Genomic DNA, 17,716 nt, shown 5'->3' with positions numbered 1-17,716 from the left:
CATGAATATGTCCATATTCATGTCCATCCAATATTTTGGTTTTTATATGCTGAGAAATACTAGCCATAGTTCTGGTGCAGTGGCTTCTGTTGAATTTTATAAGCTTTAATCCATGCTAAAGCTGCGTGAGATAAATTAACTCATCCAAGCCAGTAAAAGAGCAGAATGAGAAACAGCAAATTTTAATAGGTGACTGGGGAGTGGGGGGCTGAAAGAAGCGCATGAAAAAAAGTTCCAAGAGCATAGTCAAAACAAGTACTTTTACAACAAGTAGTTGAGTGGAAAAATGTGACACTCTAAAGAAGAAACTAGACCAGTGTAGGTATAAAACATCCATGAGTGTTAACCTCAGGAAAGGTGAAGCGGTGAAGTTAGCTATGAAGAAAGTTAAGGAAATTAGGGAAAGTGAGAAGAACTTCTCTGTGAGGAGGTACTTTCTGATAGTTGGTGACTCCCTAATAATTGGTATAGACCCATGACTGAGCACCTGGGCGGTGCTGTGCCACTGATTAGGTTTGCCCTTTATGTTACTTTCGATGAGAAAAAGATACAGACAGCAAACATTTACTTTGTAGATGATACTGGACATGATTTGTTTTTTTCTGGACTGGAACATATGATGGTTAAAATTGAACTTCTGATAAGAAATGCAGTAGGATATATCAGAAGAATATATCTGGTAGGTAAACCACCAACCTAATTTTCATACTGAAGTTTACAGGAAGGAGATGCAAACATGCAGTAACAATTACAGTAGAGGACAGCGTTGTAATATAGAGGAAGACAAAACATAGGGAGGGAGATACCCAGTAATCCTCAAACAGTTACTCAAGGAAGTTCTCAAAAGTTCTCAAGGAAAGCATCAGAGAAGCGAAAGATGGTTCAGAGATCATACTTATGTTCTAGTGTTTGTATACCAATATATAGAATATGGGGATTAAATAGCTTAATTAAGAGCTTGGACTCAGGTGTCAGATATATTGGGATTTAACTCTCAGCTCTGCCGCTGACTAGCAGTACGACCTTGGGCAAGTTACTTTTCCTAATCTATAAAAAGAGGGTAAAAATAATGGTATCTCGTAGTCGTGATAAGAATTGACATAACTCATGTAAAGTGGATAACCAGTGTCTAGCACATAGTAAGTACTTTAAAAATGTTGGAGATTATTATTTTTATTGTTATTATATCATCGTCATCATTATCATCATTACTGTTAATTGAAATCTTAACACAATTTAGCTGTGAAATCTAAGAGGTGTTATGTTCCCAGGTTGAGATCTGTGATTAAATAAACTGATAAAAGTATATGTTCTTTAAGAGGAATAAATCTAATAGAAGAGAAGGAGATTACCACTGTGTGAAATACTGGTGTGCCTATCTGGCAATCAGTTAACTTGAAGGAGGTGTTACCAAGTCCAAGCCCGCTCTGCTCGCCACACAACAGGCCAGTAAATCGGGAGACGAGGTGTTGAGGCAAGGAATAGCGACTTTATTTGGAAAGCCGGCAGATGGAGAAGATGGTGGACCTGTGTCCCCAAAATCCATCTTATCAGGGTCTGGATGCCAGTTTCTTTTATAGAACAGAGAGGGGGAGGAGGTTATGAAGTAAAGTGAAAAGGCCATTAGTTTTGCAAAATATCTCCTGGCTTGGCCAGCATCAGGGAGGGCATGTGTTAATTTCTACTTTTCTGCAGCTGTTCAATTTCTACTTTTCTGCAGCTGTTCACAGGTGGGCAGGGTCAGATTGTCTCCCTGTGAGCTGAACAGAGGCACTTTAGTTTAACATTCATGCACAGGGTCAGGGTTCCTTGAGGCAGGCCATTATGTATGATTATAATAACAAAAGCAACAAAAAGCAAAGGTTAAAGTAAAAGATCCAACATGGAGTCAGAAGCATAATGGAGAGCTATGGGTGAAGAGGAAAGAAGTTTTAGAAGTGATGTCATTGTGGAAATATACAACTAGCCCAACTGAATGTTTCCTGCTAAATAAAGATAACAAAACTAGAAAAGACTTAAGATAATCTGTCATAAGCAATTTCACCCACTAGAGACATGGATAGATGAGTAGATGGATTTCCTTGTCTGGGACATAGTTTCATCAAATACAAGGTGGTGGACCCAGTAAGTAGAACTGCTAAGGAAGAATAAATTGGAGTGTGGGAATGATGTGAAGTTCAGAAAGAATTCATGACATTGAAGGAAGGTAATGCTAGAAAAATATAGGCTAGGTTGTAGGAAAGTGTACTTTTTTTTAATTCAAAGGAAAAATGGGTATCATCCTGTGGTCCAAAACTCTGAAGAGGAAATAAGATGAAGTGATGTTTTTCTTGAAGGTACAGCTATATGATTAGTCGTTCATGAACATGATAGAGTCAATGGTTTTACACTAGAGAACTCTTTGTAAGTTGAAAGTAAATTTAATCGCTGTTCCCTCCCCCACGCCACTACACACACATTCATTTTCAATTCCAGTAACTCCTCTCTGATCTTATCTCCGCTGATCTTCTCCCTCTTGCACACTCTGCTTCAGCCACTCTGGCCACCTTCCTATTCTTCAAACACATGAGGTAGGCTCCTGTCCTAGGACCTTTGCACTGGCTCTTTCCTCTGCCTGGAATGCACTTCCCCCAGAAGATCCACATGAATAACTCTCACACCTCCTTCACATCTTTGCTCAGATGTCACCTTTTTGTGACACCTGCCCTGACCACTCTGTTTTGTTCACTGATTTATCACCAATGTCTAGAACAGTTTGCTGACACATAGTAGGCGTTCAATAAATATGTGAATGGATGAATGGTTTCCCTCATATACATTCTGTTTAATGACTTTTTATCTTTTTTTCCTTCCCATCCCTCCCTCTATTTCCTGCCCCCCCCCACCCCCCCGCCCCGCCTCTGGAATGTCCTTTCCTTCCCTCCCACATCCACTTAGCCATTCTTTTAAGTTGTAGAATCCTGCCTGTGTGTCACCTCTTTTGTGGCCTGGCTCCAACAGGATTTATCTTTCCTTTCTCAATACACTTTTTATTATAGCATATAACCCTTTGTATTGTAATTATTTGAATACATTTTTTACCCTCTTGGGGAGCTAAGTCTTATTTATTTTTATTTTCCTATTCCTGAGGATGAACAGTGGCTAACACATTATAAGCACTCAATAATTTTTTTTCCTTGAACTGAATGTCAGTATGAGAAAGTAAATAAAAAGAGTTTAAAATGGCTGCTCAGTAACTAGTTCCGTTTTAAGCTGCATTAATAAAATTTAAGTCAACATTCAGGGAGGCAGTGAGCCCACTGATCTCTACACTGATCAGATCACATCAGCAATATTGTGTTTATTTCTGGGATACCACACTTTAAAAGGTGGCATTGAAAAACTAATAAAATGAAAACAGCATAGTAATTCCTATCATATGAAGATGATTGAGAACCGGAAAGTTTAAGGGAAACAAGTTCTGATAGCAGTCTTCAAATATTTAAAAGATCATAATATTGAAGATTTAGAATAGGGTTTTAAATTGGAACACTCTGAGAGGAATACAGCCAGAATAACAATATTTTAATATTTGTGGTTTTAAAAAATAAATATGTACATTTATGGCATTTTTGGAAAAAACAATCACAAATTGTTAATTTTCTCAAATGCCTTTTTTATTTTCCAGGTAGTGGGGTCTTCATTTCTTGATTATATCAGAATTTGCTATTATTATATTGTTCCATTGGCTTATTGATGGTTTTAATCAAAATTTTGATTGAATACATTTCAGTCAAATTCACTGAATACATTGAATCTCTAGAGAGATTTCATTTGCTATAGAAATCAGTTAATTTTTATGTCTGTTAAATTTTGAAAAATTTAACAGACTGAAAAAAATTTTTTTTATTAGCAACCTCAAGTTTCTTTAGCTCAAAGACATTTTTCTTTAAAACTGTATTTCTTCTGGACAAAAATGTGGGGATATTTTTAGTCACTGTATTTTTTTAATTATTATTATAAGGCTGGTAAATTGAGGATTAGAATTTCCCATCTTGCTTTATTATCTGTTTCAATTGTAACTTATTTTACATACCCTTTTGCCTTTGCAGTAAGAAGTCAATATAGGAAAAATAAGTATCAAACTTACTAGGCTTAAAGAGAATTCAGAGATATATAAACACTCATGTGGCTGTGTATATGGGCGCTACCCCAAAATCCTTCTGAAACATCTTTGTATCTAAATTGTAAGAATTGCATAGAAAGCTTCCAAGTATTTTATCTTTATTGAGGGAATTTGTTTTCAAATGTGCTGTGTAAGAGTTGAGGTGACCTTAGTGTACATTGTACTTGGGATGAATGTGTGGTTAATGTATGCAGTGGGTGGTTTGGGAACTTTAGAAAACCAACTCTTCTCAAATTTTTTTTCTTTTTATCTTTCATTTATACATTTTTTTCTTTCAATTCCATTTTTAGTTACTCTTCTACATGTCAATATTTTTATCACCAGAGGGATACTAATTGTAAATATTTTGCTTCAGTGCTTCTGGATGGTCTTGACATTTACTGACCGTCTGCTCTGTGCCAGGTGCTATACTTGGCTCCTAACTTTTATGATCTCATTTAATATATGTAAAGGGATAATATAAAGGCTAATGGTAACTAAAAATATTAGTGTTGTTTTTAAATTTAACTTTAGTATGCTCTAATTTCAGGATAATTAAAACAGTTTGTTTTATACCAAGCAACTTTTCTTGCAATAAGGAAAATGAGTTAATTTATCTCAATTGTATGGACATAAAAAAAAAACATAGACCTATGTGAGGACACCACTTGGTACAGTCCCTGAAAAACATATGCCATATATGATTCGGTAAAAGCCCTAATTGCACAATGTTATTTGTTAGAAATAATGAAAAAAAGAAAGATTACTTTGCTTTTATTTTCATTTGAGAAATAATAAAATACTGTAGTTTTGAATTAAAACTTTTGCAATGTTTTGAGAATTTTATACTATAGCAATCTAAACAAAATGTGTAAAACAAAAAGACTTTGTATTAAAGTTTCTTTATTTTCCTACACCTAGGATGGTAAGCGGATGTTTGGAACCTATTTTCGTGTTGGTTTTTATGGAACCAAGTTCGGGGATTTGGATGAACAGGAATTTGTTTACAAGGAGCCTGCAATAACCAAACTTGCCGAGATATCTCACAGATTGGAGGTGAATGCTGTGGTGGTTCACAAAATGTCATCTTTAATTTGTATTTTCTGTGGTGAATAGACTTGCAGATCCAGATCTAATCATTTAATAAGCCAGATCCTGCCAAATAAACTACTCCTTTAGAGTATAAGGATTTTTGATAGGTACAGTAATAGTCTTTTGAATTTTTCAAATCCTTTATGGCAACAGTAAAATAATATTATTAACTTGATTTTTTTTGAGGGTCTATTTTCACACATATTTTAGAAATCCTGTATCTTTCAGAATTACTGTGATTTGTGGAGAAATGTATAGTATTATCCACATTTTGAAAAAGGTATAAGGTATTAATAAGCATGGAACTCGAATTAGAACCCCAAGGTATTTCTGACCCAAGTGCATTATCTTTTTGGCATAACTGATTCCCAGTGAGATAATCTTTAGAACTTAAAAGATTGAAATTTTACTTTAAAAACACTGCTTAGAATCCCTTAACCTTTATTCAGCTACTTAATTTTCACAATAAATACTTAATTTTAATGTTTATGAAACTAACCAATCTTTTCTGCTATAGTTATCCTTTCCAACTTTTCTCTCTTCTTGGTTCTCCAAGTGTGGTCCATGGGCAGAATCTTTATTGACATCACCTGGGAGATTGTTTGAAATGCAGAATCTCAGACCTTACCCCAGACCGTCTGAATCAAAATCTGCATTTTAACAAGATCCCCGGATGATTTGTATAGACATAAGAGTTTGAGAAGTAGTGCTCTAGGCTAGTTTTTATTCTCAGCTGATGTTAATTTCTCAGTGTTGTATTCTTATTGATGATTTCACAGGGCTCAACTTCCATAAATTGGTTTAAGCTGGACTTTTTGTTTTTCAAGAGCCTATTAAGTAAGTCTTGGGAAATGTTGAGACAGTATTTCCCAAACTTAGTCATAAAAATTATCTTAGAGGGAGGAGTGGCTGTTCTCCTTTGAGGATTGAGATTTAATTTTTCCTTTTGAATAGCTCCATCCTTTGCCCATGCTGCTACTCAGTGTCATATGGAAAAGTCAGTACATCCTTGACCCAGGGTTACCTTTTCAAAATCTGAACTTTTACAAAACTTCAACAAGTCAATGCTTTTATTTGAAAATTCTCGAACATTACATTAATCATTCAGAAAAATGAATGGTTGCTCATTGACTGCAAGAAATTAGGCTACATCAAACTCAATAAAAGTTAATATCCTATACATCAAGTATAATGAATTTCTTTTGTCTCTGCTTTCTATTCCCTTTTTGGTTTTTTTTGAGGACCTCTTGTGGAATCCTGTATTTTCAGTGGTGAAAATTTTTTTTTTTTGTATTTTGTGTTACTTAAAATGAGTAAATGGGAATAATATCAAATAAGTATGGACTAAGGCCATGCTAATTTGATAGGCTAAATTTAATTTTTGTGAATGCAAATAATTATTATTTTGTAATTATTGACATGGTTGTACAAGAACTTACTAAATGGCCTGCTTTTGCTCAGGAGTCTCCCTCAGAGACCTCCTCTGTTTTCTACTACTGTTAACTTCATGTGAAAGATTTCTTTTTCTTATTTTAGGGATTTTATGGAGAAAGATTTGGAGAGGATGTGGTTGAAGTAATCAAGGATTCTAATCCTGTAGACAAGTGTAAATTAGATCCTAACAAGGTATGGTTGATTAGACTGTAATGACACATAGGTATATCTTTGAGACTGATTTTTTGGGGGAAAGACTGAATGATGATTTCACAATGAAAATGAAGGACTTTTTCCTTTCCCAGGCATATATTCAGATTACCTACGTGGAGCCATACTTTGACACATATGAGATGAAGGACAGAATCACATATTTTGACAAAAATTATAATCTTCGTCGTTTCATGTACTGTACACCCTTCACTTTAGATGGTCGTGCCCATGGGGAACTTCATGAACAATTCAAACGGAAGACCATTCTGACTACTTCTCATGCCTTTCCTTATATTAAGACAAGGGTCAATGTCACTCACAAAGAGGAGGTAAGTCTCCAAATAGGGAAATAGAATTAGTGGAGCAAATACATTGGAGCCATGTGAAAACAATGTGGATATAGCATTGCATATCATTCCTCACGTGGTAACATACTAGAACTTTACCCATTTTTAAGTCATTAATTTTCAGCGTCTTTTCTAAGTCCCTAATTCACCCTTAGCTTATGCTTTAAAAGGTTGATTTTTTTTTTCTTTCATTTAGTGATCCAAATTTTGGAATTTTATTATTAGATAATAGTTTACAATTGGTCACCACTTTTTTCTTATTTTAATTGATTGTATGTAAAGCTCACTAAATATTTTTCAATCAATACACTGACCTAATAGATGTTATTTGACCCAGATCATCTTAACACCAATTGAAGTTGCTATTGAAGACATGCAGAAAAAAACGCAGGAGTTGGCATTTGCAACACATCAGGATCCAGCAGACCCCAAAATGCTTCAGATGGTACTACAGGGATCTGTAGGCACAACAGTGAATCAGGTTGGAGCATTTGCTAATACTGTGCGATTTAAGTTATAAATGGAATTTTGAATGATTTCATTATATTTTACAGAGATCACAAATAAGTGTCAAAGCAAGTGAAAATATGTTAGAAGTAGTTGCAAAAGTTAAACTGAAAAACAAAATTTTTAGTATAATCTCAATTATTGAAAAATTTTCACACCTGACTTCTATACTGCCTGTTTTTCTATCTGTTCTGAAACATTCTATTAAGGGATAGATTTCACTCAAAATGGCCTTTCCTTTAAAAGCTTGTACTGAAAGAATGTGATCTAAAAAGAAGGGCTCATTTTCAGAGCTACATGTTACACGCATGTGTGTGTATCTACTCTCTTAGATACTCCCTGATGTTATCTGCTCCAGGTCTCCTTCACAGTGAGCTGAGAATAGTAAATAAGTAATGTGAAATCATTTTGAAAATTTTAATAATGTACGTACACAAGATATTGTTGTTTTGTCATATGCAGATTAGAAGCCATCCCCATTATCTCCTTGTAATGGGTTCATTCAGCTTCTTTTGCTGATGATTAGTGAATAGTCCAAGGTAAGGGAAAATCCAAAAAAGCTTCAAGTAAGATTTCATGTAATATATCTTACCTTTTTTTGGGTTGAAGAAATGAAGCCAAAAAATGCCCTACCAAAACTGAAATAAAGATTTTAAGACCTTTACCCCCTAAAAGTATACGTGATTTGGAGGTTTTACTTCCAAATGACATAACTTACAAAAGATCACCTTTAATTCGCAGTATTAAGAACACATTTGGAATGCTGAGGGAAGCTGTTTTAGTAAAATCAAGTGTCTAATAATCAGTAGACTCACAACTGATTGTCAGTAGCCTGACAACTTTTACATCTAGGATAAATTAAAGAATATAAAAAAATAAGGCAGAATACATTAATGAATACAGGAGTCAGTCCTTTAGCTCCTACTCTTTTTCTTTGAAAAATGAACTAAGTTAATTGCTGTGGGCAAGAATATAGCTTCGACATTAGGAAAAACTAAAAATGTATTGTCAGAATCCATCTCTGAAAAGTTTTAATATAGGCATAGACATATATGTATCAAGCTTAAATGCAGCTGGTTCGGTGCTAAGAAAAATGGTTTTGGCAAATTCTATCTCTGTGAATATATAAAAAACAAAAACACACTTTTTGTTTTCTTACTTTACAGGGGCCTTTGGAAGTTGCCCAGGTTTTCCTGTCTGAAATACCCAGTGACCCAAAGCTCTTCAGACATCATAATAAATTGCGACTCTGCTTCAAAGATTTTACTAAAAGGTATTCAAGGTTTCCTACGTAAAGATATTCAAATTGAGACTGTCCAATACACAGTTTGATGTGAGAGTCTTCAGGGACTATTGAAAAGAGAAACTATAGGAAAATGGTTCACAATGAGAGGTTGTCTGTGTATAACTTACTATTCCTTATGTGTATATATATCCCCGCCCCCCAATACTGTATATAATGCCATGTTTTAAATTTTAAAGATTAGAAAAGCCTAGACTCAGGAAATTTTTTTAACTTGAAACTATTATTAGTATATTAACAGTGCCAAGAATGCTAGTCACAGTACACCTTACTTTAAGTAATGCCATTTAAATAGGGTGTCTCTTGTTAATCAGTTTAAATGGTACTTCAGTTTGCATTCTTTTATTCCTAAAAACAGTAAACACTTTTTCTTGTATTTACTCTTTATATTTTGGGGCTTATCTTTTAAAACTTGTTTTCATTAAATCTTGAGTAGATTCAAAATAGTATTTATAACATTTGCTATTAAAGAATAGGGAGAAAAAAGTCACGTACTTACCACCCAGCTTTTACGAAAAAGAGCATTATCATTGCTTTGAGGTCCCTCCTCACATGCCCTTTTCTGATATTATCACCCTCCCTTCCTTCAGAGGTAACCACTACATGAATTTCATAGTTGTCATTTTCCTCATTGTTTTCATAGTTTTATCATAAATGAATATATCCCTTAATACACTATTTAATTTTGCATGTTTTTTTAACTTTATATAAATGGAGTGTACATATTCTTCTGTGACTTGCTATTTTTAATGTTTGTGAGATATTGCTATAATAAATGTTGCTTTATTTATTTTATATGTTTCATTGTATGGATGTGCCATGATTTATTCATTCTTCTGTTGATGGATATCTTGGCTGTCTCCTGGTTTTTGTTTTTTGTTGTTGTTTTTTAGTTACAAAGAATACTATTCAAATATTTCTTTACCTACCTCTGGATGTACAAGAGATAGTCTAGGGCTTATATACCTAAGAGTAGTGTTGTTGGTTCATAGGTTCTACTTCAACCAGATAATGTCACATCTTTTTCCAAAGTGTGAAGCCAGATTTACATTCTCACCAGTAATGTTTGAGAGAGTTCCTATTGCTATGTAACCTCACCAATATTTGATATTGTCTGACAGTTTTTTACCAATCTGGTGGGTGTGAAATGATTATGTGATTAGGGATTAAATTTGCATTTCCCTGATTACCAGTGAGGTTGGACATCTTGTCATGTGCAAGATGTAAAGTTGTATGTTCAAGGTTTTTTGTTTTTTGGTTTTTTTGCCATTTCCTATTGGATTCTTTTCCTTACGGATTTCTAGAGTATTTACATATTCTTGGATATGTAATGCTTTATCATTTGTAAATATCATAGACACCTTCTCTGAATTTGGGACTTAGCACCTTTTTTTTAATCAAGAGAAGTTGTTAAATTTAATATAGTTAAATGATTCAGTCTTTTCTGTTATGACTATTGCTTCTTGTGTCTTAAGAGATTTTTTACCTGAGGTCAGAGTAACATTCTATGTTGACTTCTAAAAAGTCAATATAATGGTATCTCTAAAATTCAATATAGCCTAAACAAAAGGGCAAGAAGGCAAAAAAGGCCTTTTTACTTTTTAAAAAAATCAGCTTAAATTTGATTTTTGTATATGGTTCAGGTAGGGATGTTTGATTTTTGTCTATACTGATGACTGAATATGATGTAAGATAGGGGTCAGATTTCTGTTCCCATGTGGATGTGCAGTTGACCCAGCACCACTTATTTCAAAGATTAGCCTTTCTCCACTGCTTTGCACTATTACACATCAAGTGCTCATTTTGTGTGCATCTGTTTCTAGGATCTTTGTTTTCTTCCACTGTTTACTTATCTCTCCTTGAACTAATATTATGGTGTTTTAATTACTGCAGCTTTATAATAAACTTTCATATATGATAGAGCAATTCCTCTCATTTTGTTCAAGGACTACTTTTGGCCCTTTTCCTTTTGATATAAATTTCAAATTTTAGAATCAATGTATCTCTCCCTCTACCCCACCCCAAATAATAACCTGAATCTGAATCTATAGATCAATTGGAAGAGAATTGACTCTTCCAGTCTATGAATATGGTATACTTCTCCGTTTACTTAGATCTTCTGAATGTTTTTTTTTTTTTAATTTTTTTGTAGAGGCCTTACGTATCTTTTGACTTACTCTTTGGTATTTAGTATTTTTATACTTTTGTTAATGGTATCTTTTAAAATTATATTTTCTGTTTGCTGGCATACAGAAATGCAGTTGAATTTTATATGCTTTACATGAGAATACTGCCAAATTCACTTGTTAATTCTAATAATTTGTCTGTAGAATCTCTTTCTTACAGTAATGTTTAGGACCTCCATTACTGTGTTGAATGGGGATGGTGATAGAGGGCATCATTTTCTTGTTTCTGATCTAAAAGAAATTTTTTTGGCATTGAGTATAACGTTTTCTTCATGTTTTTGTAGATATTTTTAATTAGGTGAAAAAAGTTCCTACCTGTTTGTAGTTATGCTAAAAGTTTATCATGACAAATTTTTAGATTTTATCAAGTGGGTTGTATGTGGGGAGTAGGGATGTAATATGTTGTTAGAACAGTTTCGTAGTATTTTGTTTGGGAGTTTTACAACTGTTTTCATGGGTGAGATTGAATTACAAGTATTTTCTTATAGCCCCCATTAGGTTTTGGTATCCCAACCTTGAAAAATGAGTTTGAAACTCTTCTCAGGAATAGTTCTTTTTTCCCCCTATACCCTGGAATAGTTTTTTATATACTCTGGAATAGTTGTGTTACAGAGGGATTATCTGTCCTTAGAATGTTTAGTAGAATTTGCATGTTTATATTTTCTTTGTGGGTAGATTTGTGATTTGACTGATTTGATGGTTTTAGGATTATTCATATCTTTGCTTAATAAATTTTATTCATTTTTTTGCTTAATATTTTTGGTAATTGATCTAGAAAAGTAGAATTTCAGATTTATTTGCATTAAATTGTACATAATATCCTCTGTGCCTTTATAAACTTCTGCTGTATTTGACTTTATGTCCCATTTATTATTTCTAGAAGAGGATACTTGGCCTTTTCTCATTTATTCTTGCCAGAGCTTAGTCTATTTTTTTTAGATTTTTTCTGACAACCAACTTTTGCATTTTTTAATATAGAGCTATCATACTTTAAAACTTTATTCCCTTCCTTATACTTTGAGTTTATTGTTCTTTTTAAGTTGCTTATTAGCGCTTCAGTTTTAGTCTTCTTTCCTTAATATAAGCATTTAAGGCTATATGTTTTCCTCTAAGTATTACTCTAGCTGCATTCTACAAGTATTGATATGTATACTTCTTTTTAAACACGCTTTTTCCATTTATCTATTGGAGTCCAGATATTTTTCTTAAATATCTGAATAAGTTGAATAAAAGATATCAGATCTATTCAGTTGTTAAGGCAAACCACTGTACGAGATGCCATTGTTGCTACATAAATGAGTACGGTTACAACCCTTAAAGAACTTTTAGCCTAGTGGTGATATGTGGGGAAAAAAAGGGTGTCAGATTTAATATTAAAGTATATATAATTTTCAATTGTGAAAATTGGAAGCGGATGTTAGATTTTAAAGAAACTCTGTTGATCATCTGTTCCCTGCTTTAAACCTAATAGCAAGAGAGGATGTTTTACATACAACCGAAAAACTGAATGTCCTCGTCATGGTGAATATATATATGCATGCCCTAAAAGTATGCCAGAAGAACTCTTTTGATAACACACTGTTTTTCCTAGGTGTGAGGATGCCTTAAGAAAAAATAAGAGCTTAATTGGGCCAGATCAAAAGGAGTACCAAAGGGAACTAGAGAGAAACTATCATCGCCTTAAAGAGGCCCTACAGCCTCTGATAAACAGAAAGATCCCTCAGTTATACAAGGCAATATTACCTGTTACCTGCCACAGGTATGCTTATTTTTTCTATTACTTTGGATATCTTCAGAAAAATGAAATCTGCTTGAACTATTTAAAAGTGAATTTATTTAACTTTTATTAAATGGTTTCAAATATTGTCTTCTGAAACCTAACAATTTCAACTTATGTAAGCCTTTCATCATCTATACCTGAATCAGCCTACAAGATAAAAGTCAGTTCTTTCTGTAATGAAGAGAATAATAAAGTTGTTTTAAGAACTCATACTAACCAGGACACCACACATAAGTCTGGCCTCCTAGAACTGTTCCTTTTAATGTCCTGTCACACTTTCTGGTATTTCTATGAGAGAATTTGCTAGAATGTACTTGAAGCCAGGTATTCATTTCCCTTATCCCTGACAGTAAATAGTATATAGTATGTTCTTCTAGATTTGGATTAAAACAGATAACCCCACTGAGTATCAAGACGACTTCACTATTTTTCTTCACTTTCTAATTGTGACAAATAAAGTTAGAAGTGGAAGTAACTTGGAATTTTCTACAACTGACCATAATTCTACTTGAGCAGATAATTTAATCTAATTTTAGATTTCTCCTCTGTAAAATAATACCTTGAAGAGGTTGTTGTGGAAATTAAATGGCATGTAAAGTTCCAAGGACAGTGCTTATTAACATTTTTCCTTTTTTTTTTTTTTGTTTTAATTTATTTATTTATTTATTTTATTTTTGGCTGTGTTGGGTCTTCGTTTCTGTGCGAGGGCTTTCTCTAATTGTGGCAAGTGGAGGCCACTCTTCATCGCGGTGCGCGGGCCTCTCACCATCGTGGCCTCTCTTGTTGCGGAGCACAGGCTCCAGGCGCGCAGGCTCAGTAGTTGTGGCTCACGGGCCTAGTTGCTCCGTGGCATGTGGGATCTTCCCAGACCAGGGCTCGAACCCGTGTCCCCTGCATTAGCAGGCAGATTCTCAACCACTGCGCCACCAGGGAAGCCCAACATTTTTCCTTTTAACCCCTGAATTCCGGACAGGGCATGTTAACTGCTAAAAGTAAACTGCCTTCTTTGCATTTTGAAATCCAAATGTACATACATCTATTGAATTGTTGTGGCACCAATATTTTACCACCCTTTTCTTTGAATTATGGCAGTGAAGCTATTAAATTGTACTTACCTGATCAATTAATATTTGGAAGGTCTTTTAAGTTGCTTATATAAATGGAATGTAAATGCAAAGTATAATATACTACAAAAGAAAGTTTAACTGTCTATTTGATCAAATGAGAATATTCCCTGTTCTTCAGTGATCTAATATTTGTGTACTTCTAGGCCTCTGAAAATGTATACCAAGTGCCTGCTGTATGTCTTGTCCCCTACAGGGAGCATGTAGACAGACCATCTACAGGAACAGAAGGAGACCAGGAGGCCTGTTTTAGATCCTTTCTCTGGCAGAATATATTATATTTTGTTTCCACAATCCTTACAATGATGCAAGACACCCTGGGTGGTTTCCTCTTGAAATTCTTGATGGGAAGCAACACTAGTTCCCTCCACTTTGGGCTTCCCTTTCAATCTTTTTGGAATTTCTTACTTCTTGCTGCTCTAGCCACCTCCACCAATCTTACAGTCATTGGTCAGAGGTCCTGGGATGGGGTGCTGGGTCCCTGAAGTAGTCAGGAAGTCTCCTAATGGTAGTCTCACTTCCATCAAATCTCTCCAACTCCTTTCAACGGAAAGACAGTATTGTTCCTATCTGAAGGAAGCTTTCCATTACACCATTACCCTGAGTTTTGCCTTCCTCTCTGATGGTTATTCCTCCAAGCTTTAGTTCTTAATATTTGCAGGCAGTTTTTTGGAATTTAGAAAATTCTTTTTCTTCAACACTCTTTTAAGACTGCTATTTTCCAAAAAAAACCAAGCTTCAAGATTCAAAGCTGAACATGATCTCTATGTACGTGTCCTCTCCTTTCCTGGAGATTGGAAACCTTAAGAGACTATTAACGTTAACGGCAGGAAAGATAAGCAAAACAAACCAGCTTAAGGAAGAAGGAAAATACCTTAGGAGGTTTTAAGATGGTGGTTCTCACAGTATAATCTGGGACCCATGCGAGGGATCCCTCGGACCTTTTCAGGAGGTTCCTGAGTCAAAACAAATTATCATATTAATGTCAAATATTATTTTTTTCACGCTCATTCTCTCATGAGAGTACAGTGGAGTTTCCCAGAGACTACGTGCCATGTAAAAGATTGAATGCAGAAGCAGATACTAAGAATCTAGGCTTTCTATTAAGCCAGATGTTAAATATGTAAGAATGCCACTCTTCTAGAACTGTTGCAAACTACTTTTAATAAACAGTGCTGTTTACAGTAACATGTAATGGGTTATTTTATAAAATAATTTAAAATATTCTTAGTTTTAATTTCTAATATGGTAAATATCAATATATAATCCATAAACAAAAGCTTCCTTGGGGGTCCTCAATTTTTAAGAGTGTATAAAGGACCTAAATCCCAAAAATATGAGAAGCACTGATTTAAGACTTAGAATTTAATATTTTAAGTAAAACACTTGCATTTTGCCTTTTAATAACCCCAAGTAAATCTTTTCCTGAAATCTCTCCCATTATCCCTTAGTTCTTGTTTAATCACAATATCTAATGTATTTATTGGACAGATGAATAAATGATCAATGGACTTGAATAGAGTGCTTACTATAAAATACTTCTAATCTACAGAGAACTCTACAAGTTAGAATACATAAGGCAGAGTGTGTAGGATGAGCATGTAACTTGAAGTGTTAAAAGAGCTTTGGTGGCAAAAAAGTTTTAAAGTCAGTAAGCTTTTGGTGGCAAAACTCTGAGATAACTGGCAGAAAGAAAGCATGTAAACATATTTTACAGGATTATATAAAAATTGTTTACTTATAACTATATCCTTTCATTGTCTCTCCAGGGATTCCTTCAGTCGAATGAGCCTGCGCAAAATGGATCTCTAATATAAATGCACTTGTTTTTATTCATTTGAGAAAAGCCATGTATTCAACATTGAGTGTGAAAAGAATTTAAGAACTTTTGAAAAAGACTTGGGACTTAATTCTGGAAATTATAGCATTAATTTACTCATGGAAGAATGCAGTGGCCAAACAATATCAAATGGCGATTGCTGAAGTTTGAGAATCATGGCTGTGGTTTCTAATGTTCTGGTAATATGCTGTTATCTTTTTTAAGACATTTTAATGACTCAAAGGTACACTTACATTTACCATTATTTATACCATAGCTAATGTTAATTTACTTTAAGTTTGTATTTTTTAATTTATATTACCATTTTATAGATTCATTTTGGAACCATTTTAAATGTAGTAATGCTTATTTTAAAGGTACTATTAAATATGTGAATGTTTACACTAATTTTACTGAGACTTAAAAAAATTTTTTTACTGACAAAAGCACAGAATAAGTTAGAGTTGATTCAAGAAACAGTTCCAAAACTAGCAAAATGAAAATCATAATTGACAGTCACTTTATGGGCCCGGATAATAGCCCCCAAATTAAATAAATGAATAAATTAATGGGTAGAAATAAATTATTGATAACTGGTTTGTAAAGTCTTAAAACTGGTTTCTAAGGTATTTTCCATTTAGGCACGCAAAAAAAAGGGATTTAGAATTGCAGAAGTAACTTTACCTGATAACTTCTGTCTATAAATAACGATTACATATTGGGATAGCTAATACCAGTGACAGTAGTTTGACTCTCAACCTTATTATAGTAATGATAGTAATATAAGTTGACCCTTAGCAACTAAAATGAATGACTCCTCTGTTTTAAATTAGACAAGACAGTCACTTCATCAGTTTTTAGTGTTCTAAACTGGTAAATTAGAAATCCGCTTTAAACTTATCTTACATCACCATAAAAATAACAGAGCTGGTGTTTGATTTTAATCTACCAGCTGAATAAGGTATATTTTTTGATACTTGTATAGATTTTACAAAGTATATGTATAAAAGGTAAAATTAGCTGTTAATTAGGAGCTAATTAATTTAAAATTGTAACTTTATGATATGAAAAACTAATGCAGGTTTTTTTCCAACATGTATTTCAATTATTTGGCAAGTTTTTCCAAGGAAGTGCATATTAATCATTTCTGGAAGTGTTTGTTTGAACATTTTTTCTTTGCGCAGTATTGTAACTTATAGAAAGGTATCACTTGTAATCTATCCCTTTGATCTACTGACCACTTACATGAATCACTTAAGAGCTGATCAATTATAATATGGTACCTTCATTCTCCTGAGAGCGTAGATGTGATGGCTGATATTCCCCGCTCCAGCCTACCTTTACAACAGGCAGTATTATCTCAGATTCCTCTCATCTACATCAATTCAAAGACCGAATCACAGAAAGGTTTTTCAGGTCAGTCTACAGGTGGACCAAAACAGGTGAACTAGGGAGTCAGAAAAGCATAACCTCAAAAATATACATTTGGGAACAGAGGATCCAGATGGTCAATAAGGAAAGGCAGTCAAGAACGGAAACTCTTTAAAGCAAACAAAAAAGAAAAGAACTTATTTACATACTCTCTCCCTCTTTGGGGTGGGGGGAAGAAAATTAATTAATTCCTAGGTAATTTCTCATAAGGTTACACCTGTGTAAGAGTTTGGATTGTCACCTATCTCAGGGACAATATCAAGAACTTTAAAATTTATATAATTACGATTTAATTATCAGACAGTAATTATCTGACGTAAAATCAGAAGAGGATTC

The 17,716-nt window shown here is 34.0% G+C and overlaps 1 protein-coding gene across 2 annotated transcripts in view; it reads left to right on the top strand.

Annotated features, from left to right (window-relative positions):
* The window catches only part of DOCK7 (dedicator of cytokinesis 7), a 187,591-nt gene extending 170,731 nt beyond the window's left edge, over positions 1-16,860 (top strand). Inside the window, exons 43-49 of one of the 2 annotated variants that reach the window (XM_068540018.1) lie at positions 5,066-5,200; positions 6,773-6,862; positions 6,976-7,212; positions 7,568-7,711; positions 8,904-9,010; positions 12,818-12,985; positions 15,900-16,860. In XM_068540018.1, the coding sequence (XP_068396119.1) occupies positions 5,066-5,200; positions 6,773-6,862; positions 6,976-7,212; positions 7,568-7,711; positions 8,904-9,010; positions 12,818-12,985; positions 15,900-15,942 (924 nt within the window). In that variant the 3' untranslated portion in view covers positions 15,943-16,860. The remainder of the gene's footprint in view (positions 1-5,065; positions 5,201-6,772; positions 6,863-6,975; positions 7,213-7,567; positions 7,712-8,903; positions 9,011-12,817; positions 12,986-15,899) is intronic. The other variant, XM_068540017.1, reaches the window with a different exon arrangement.
* Positions 16,861-17,716: the final 856 nt, after the last annotated feature.

This window comes from Eschrichtius robustus, chromosome 3 (assembly GCF_028021215.1).
Source record: "Eschrichtius robustus isolate mEscRob2 chromosome 3, mEscRob2.pri, whole genome shotgun sequence".
Classification (NCBI taxonomy): domain Eukaryota; kingdom Metazoa; phylum Chordata; class Mammalia; order Artiodactyla; family Eschrichtiidae; genus Eschrichtius; species Eschrichtius robustus.
The sequence above is the reverse complement of the archived record's forward strand: the minus strand, read 5'-3'. Positions and strand labels throughout refer to the sequence as shown.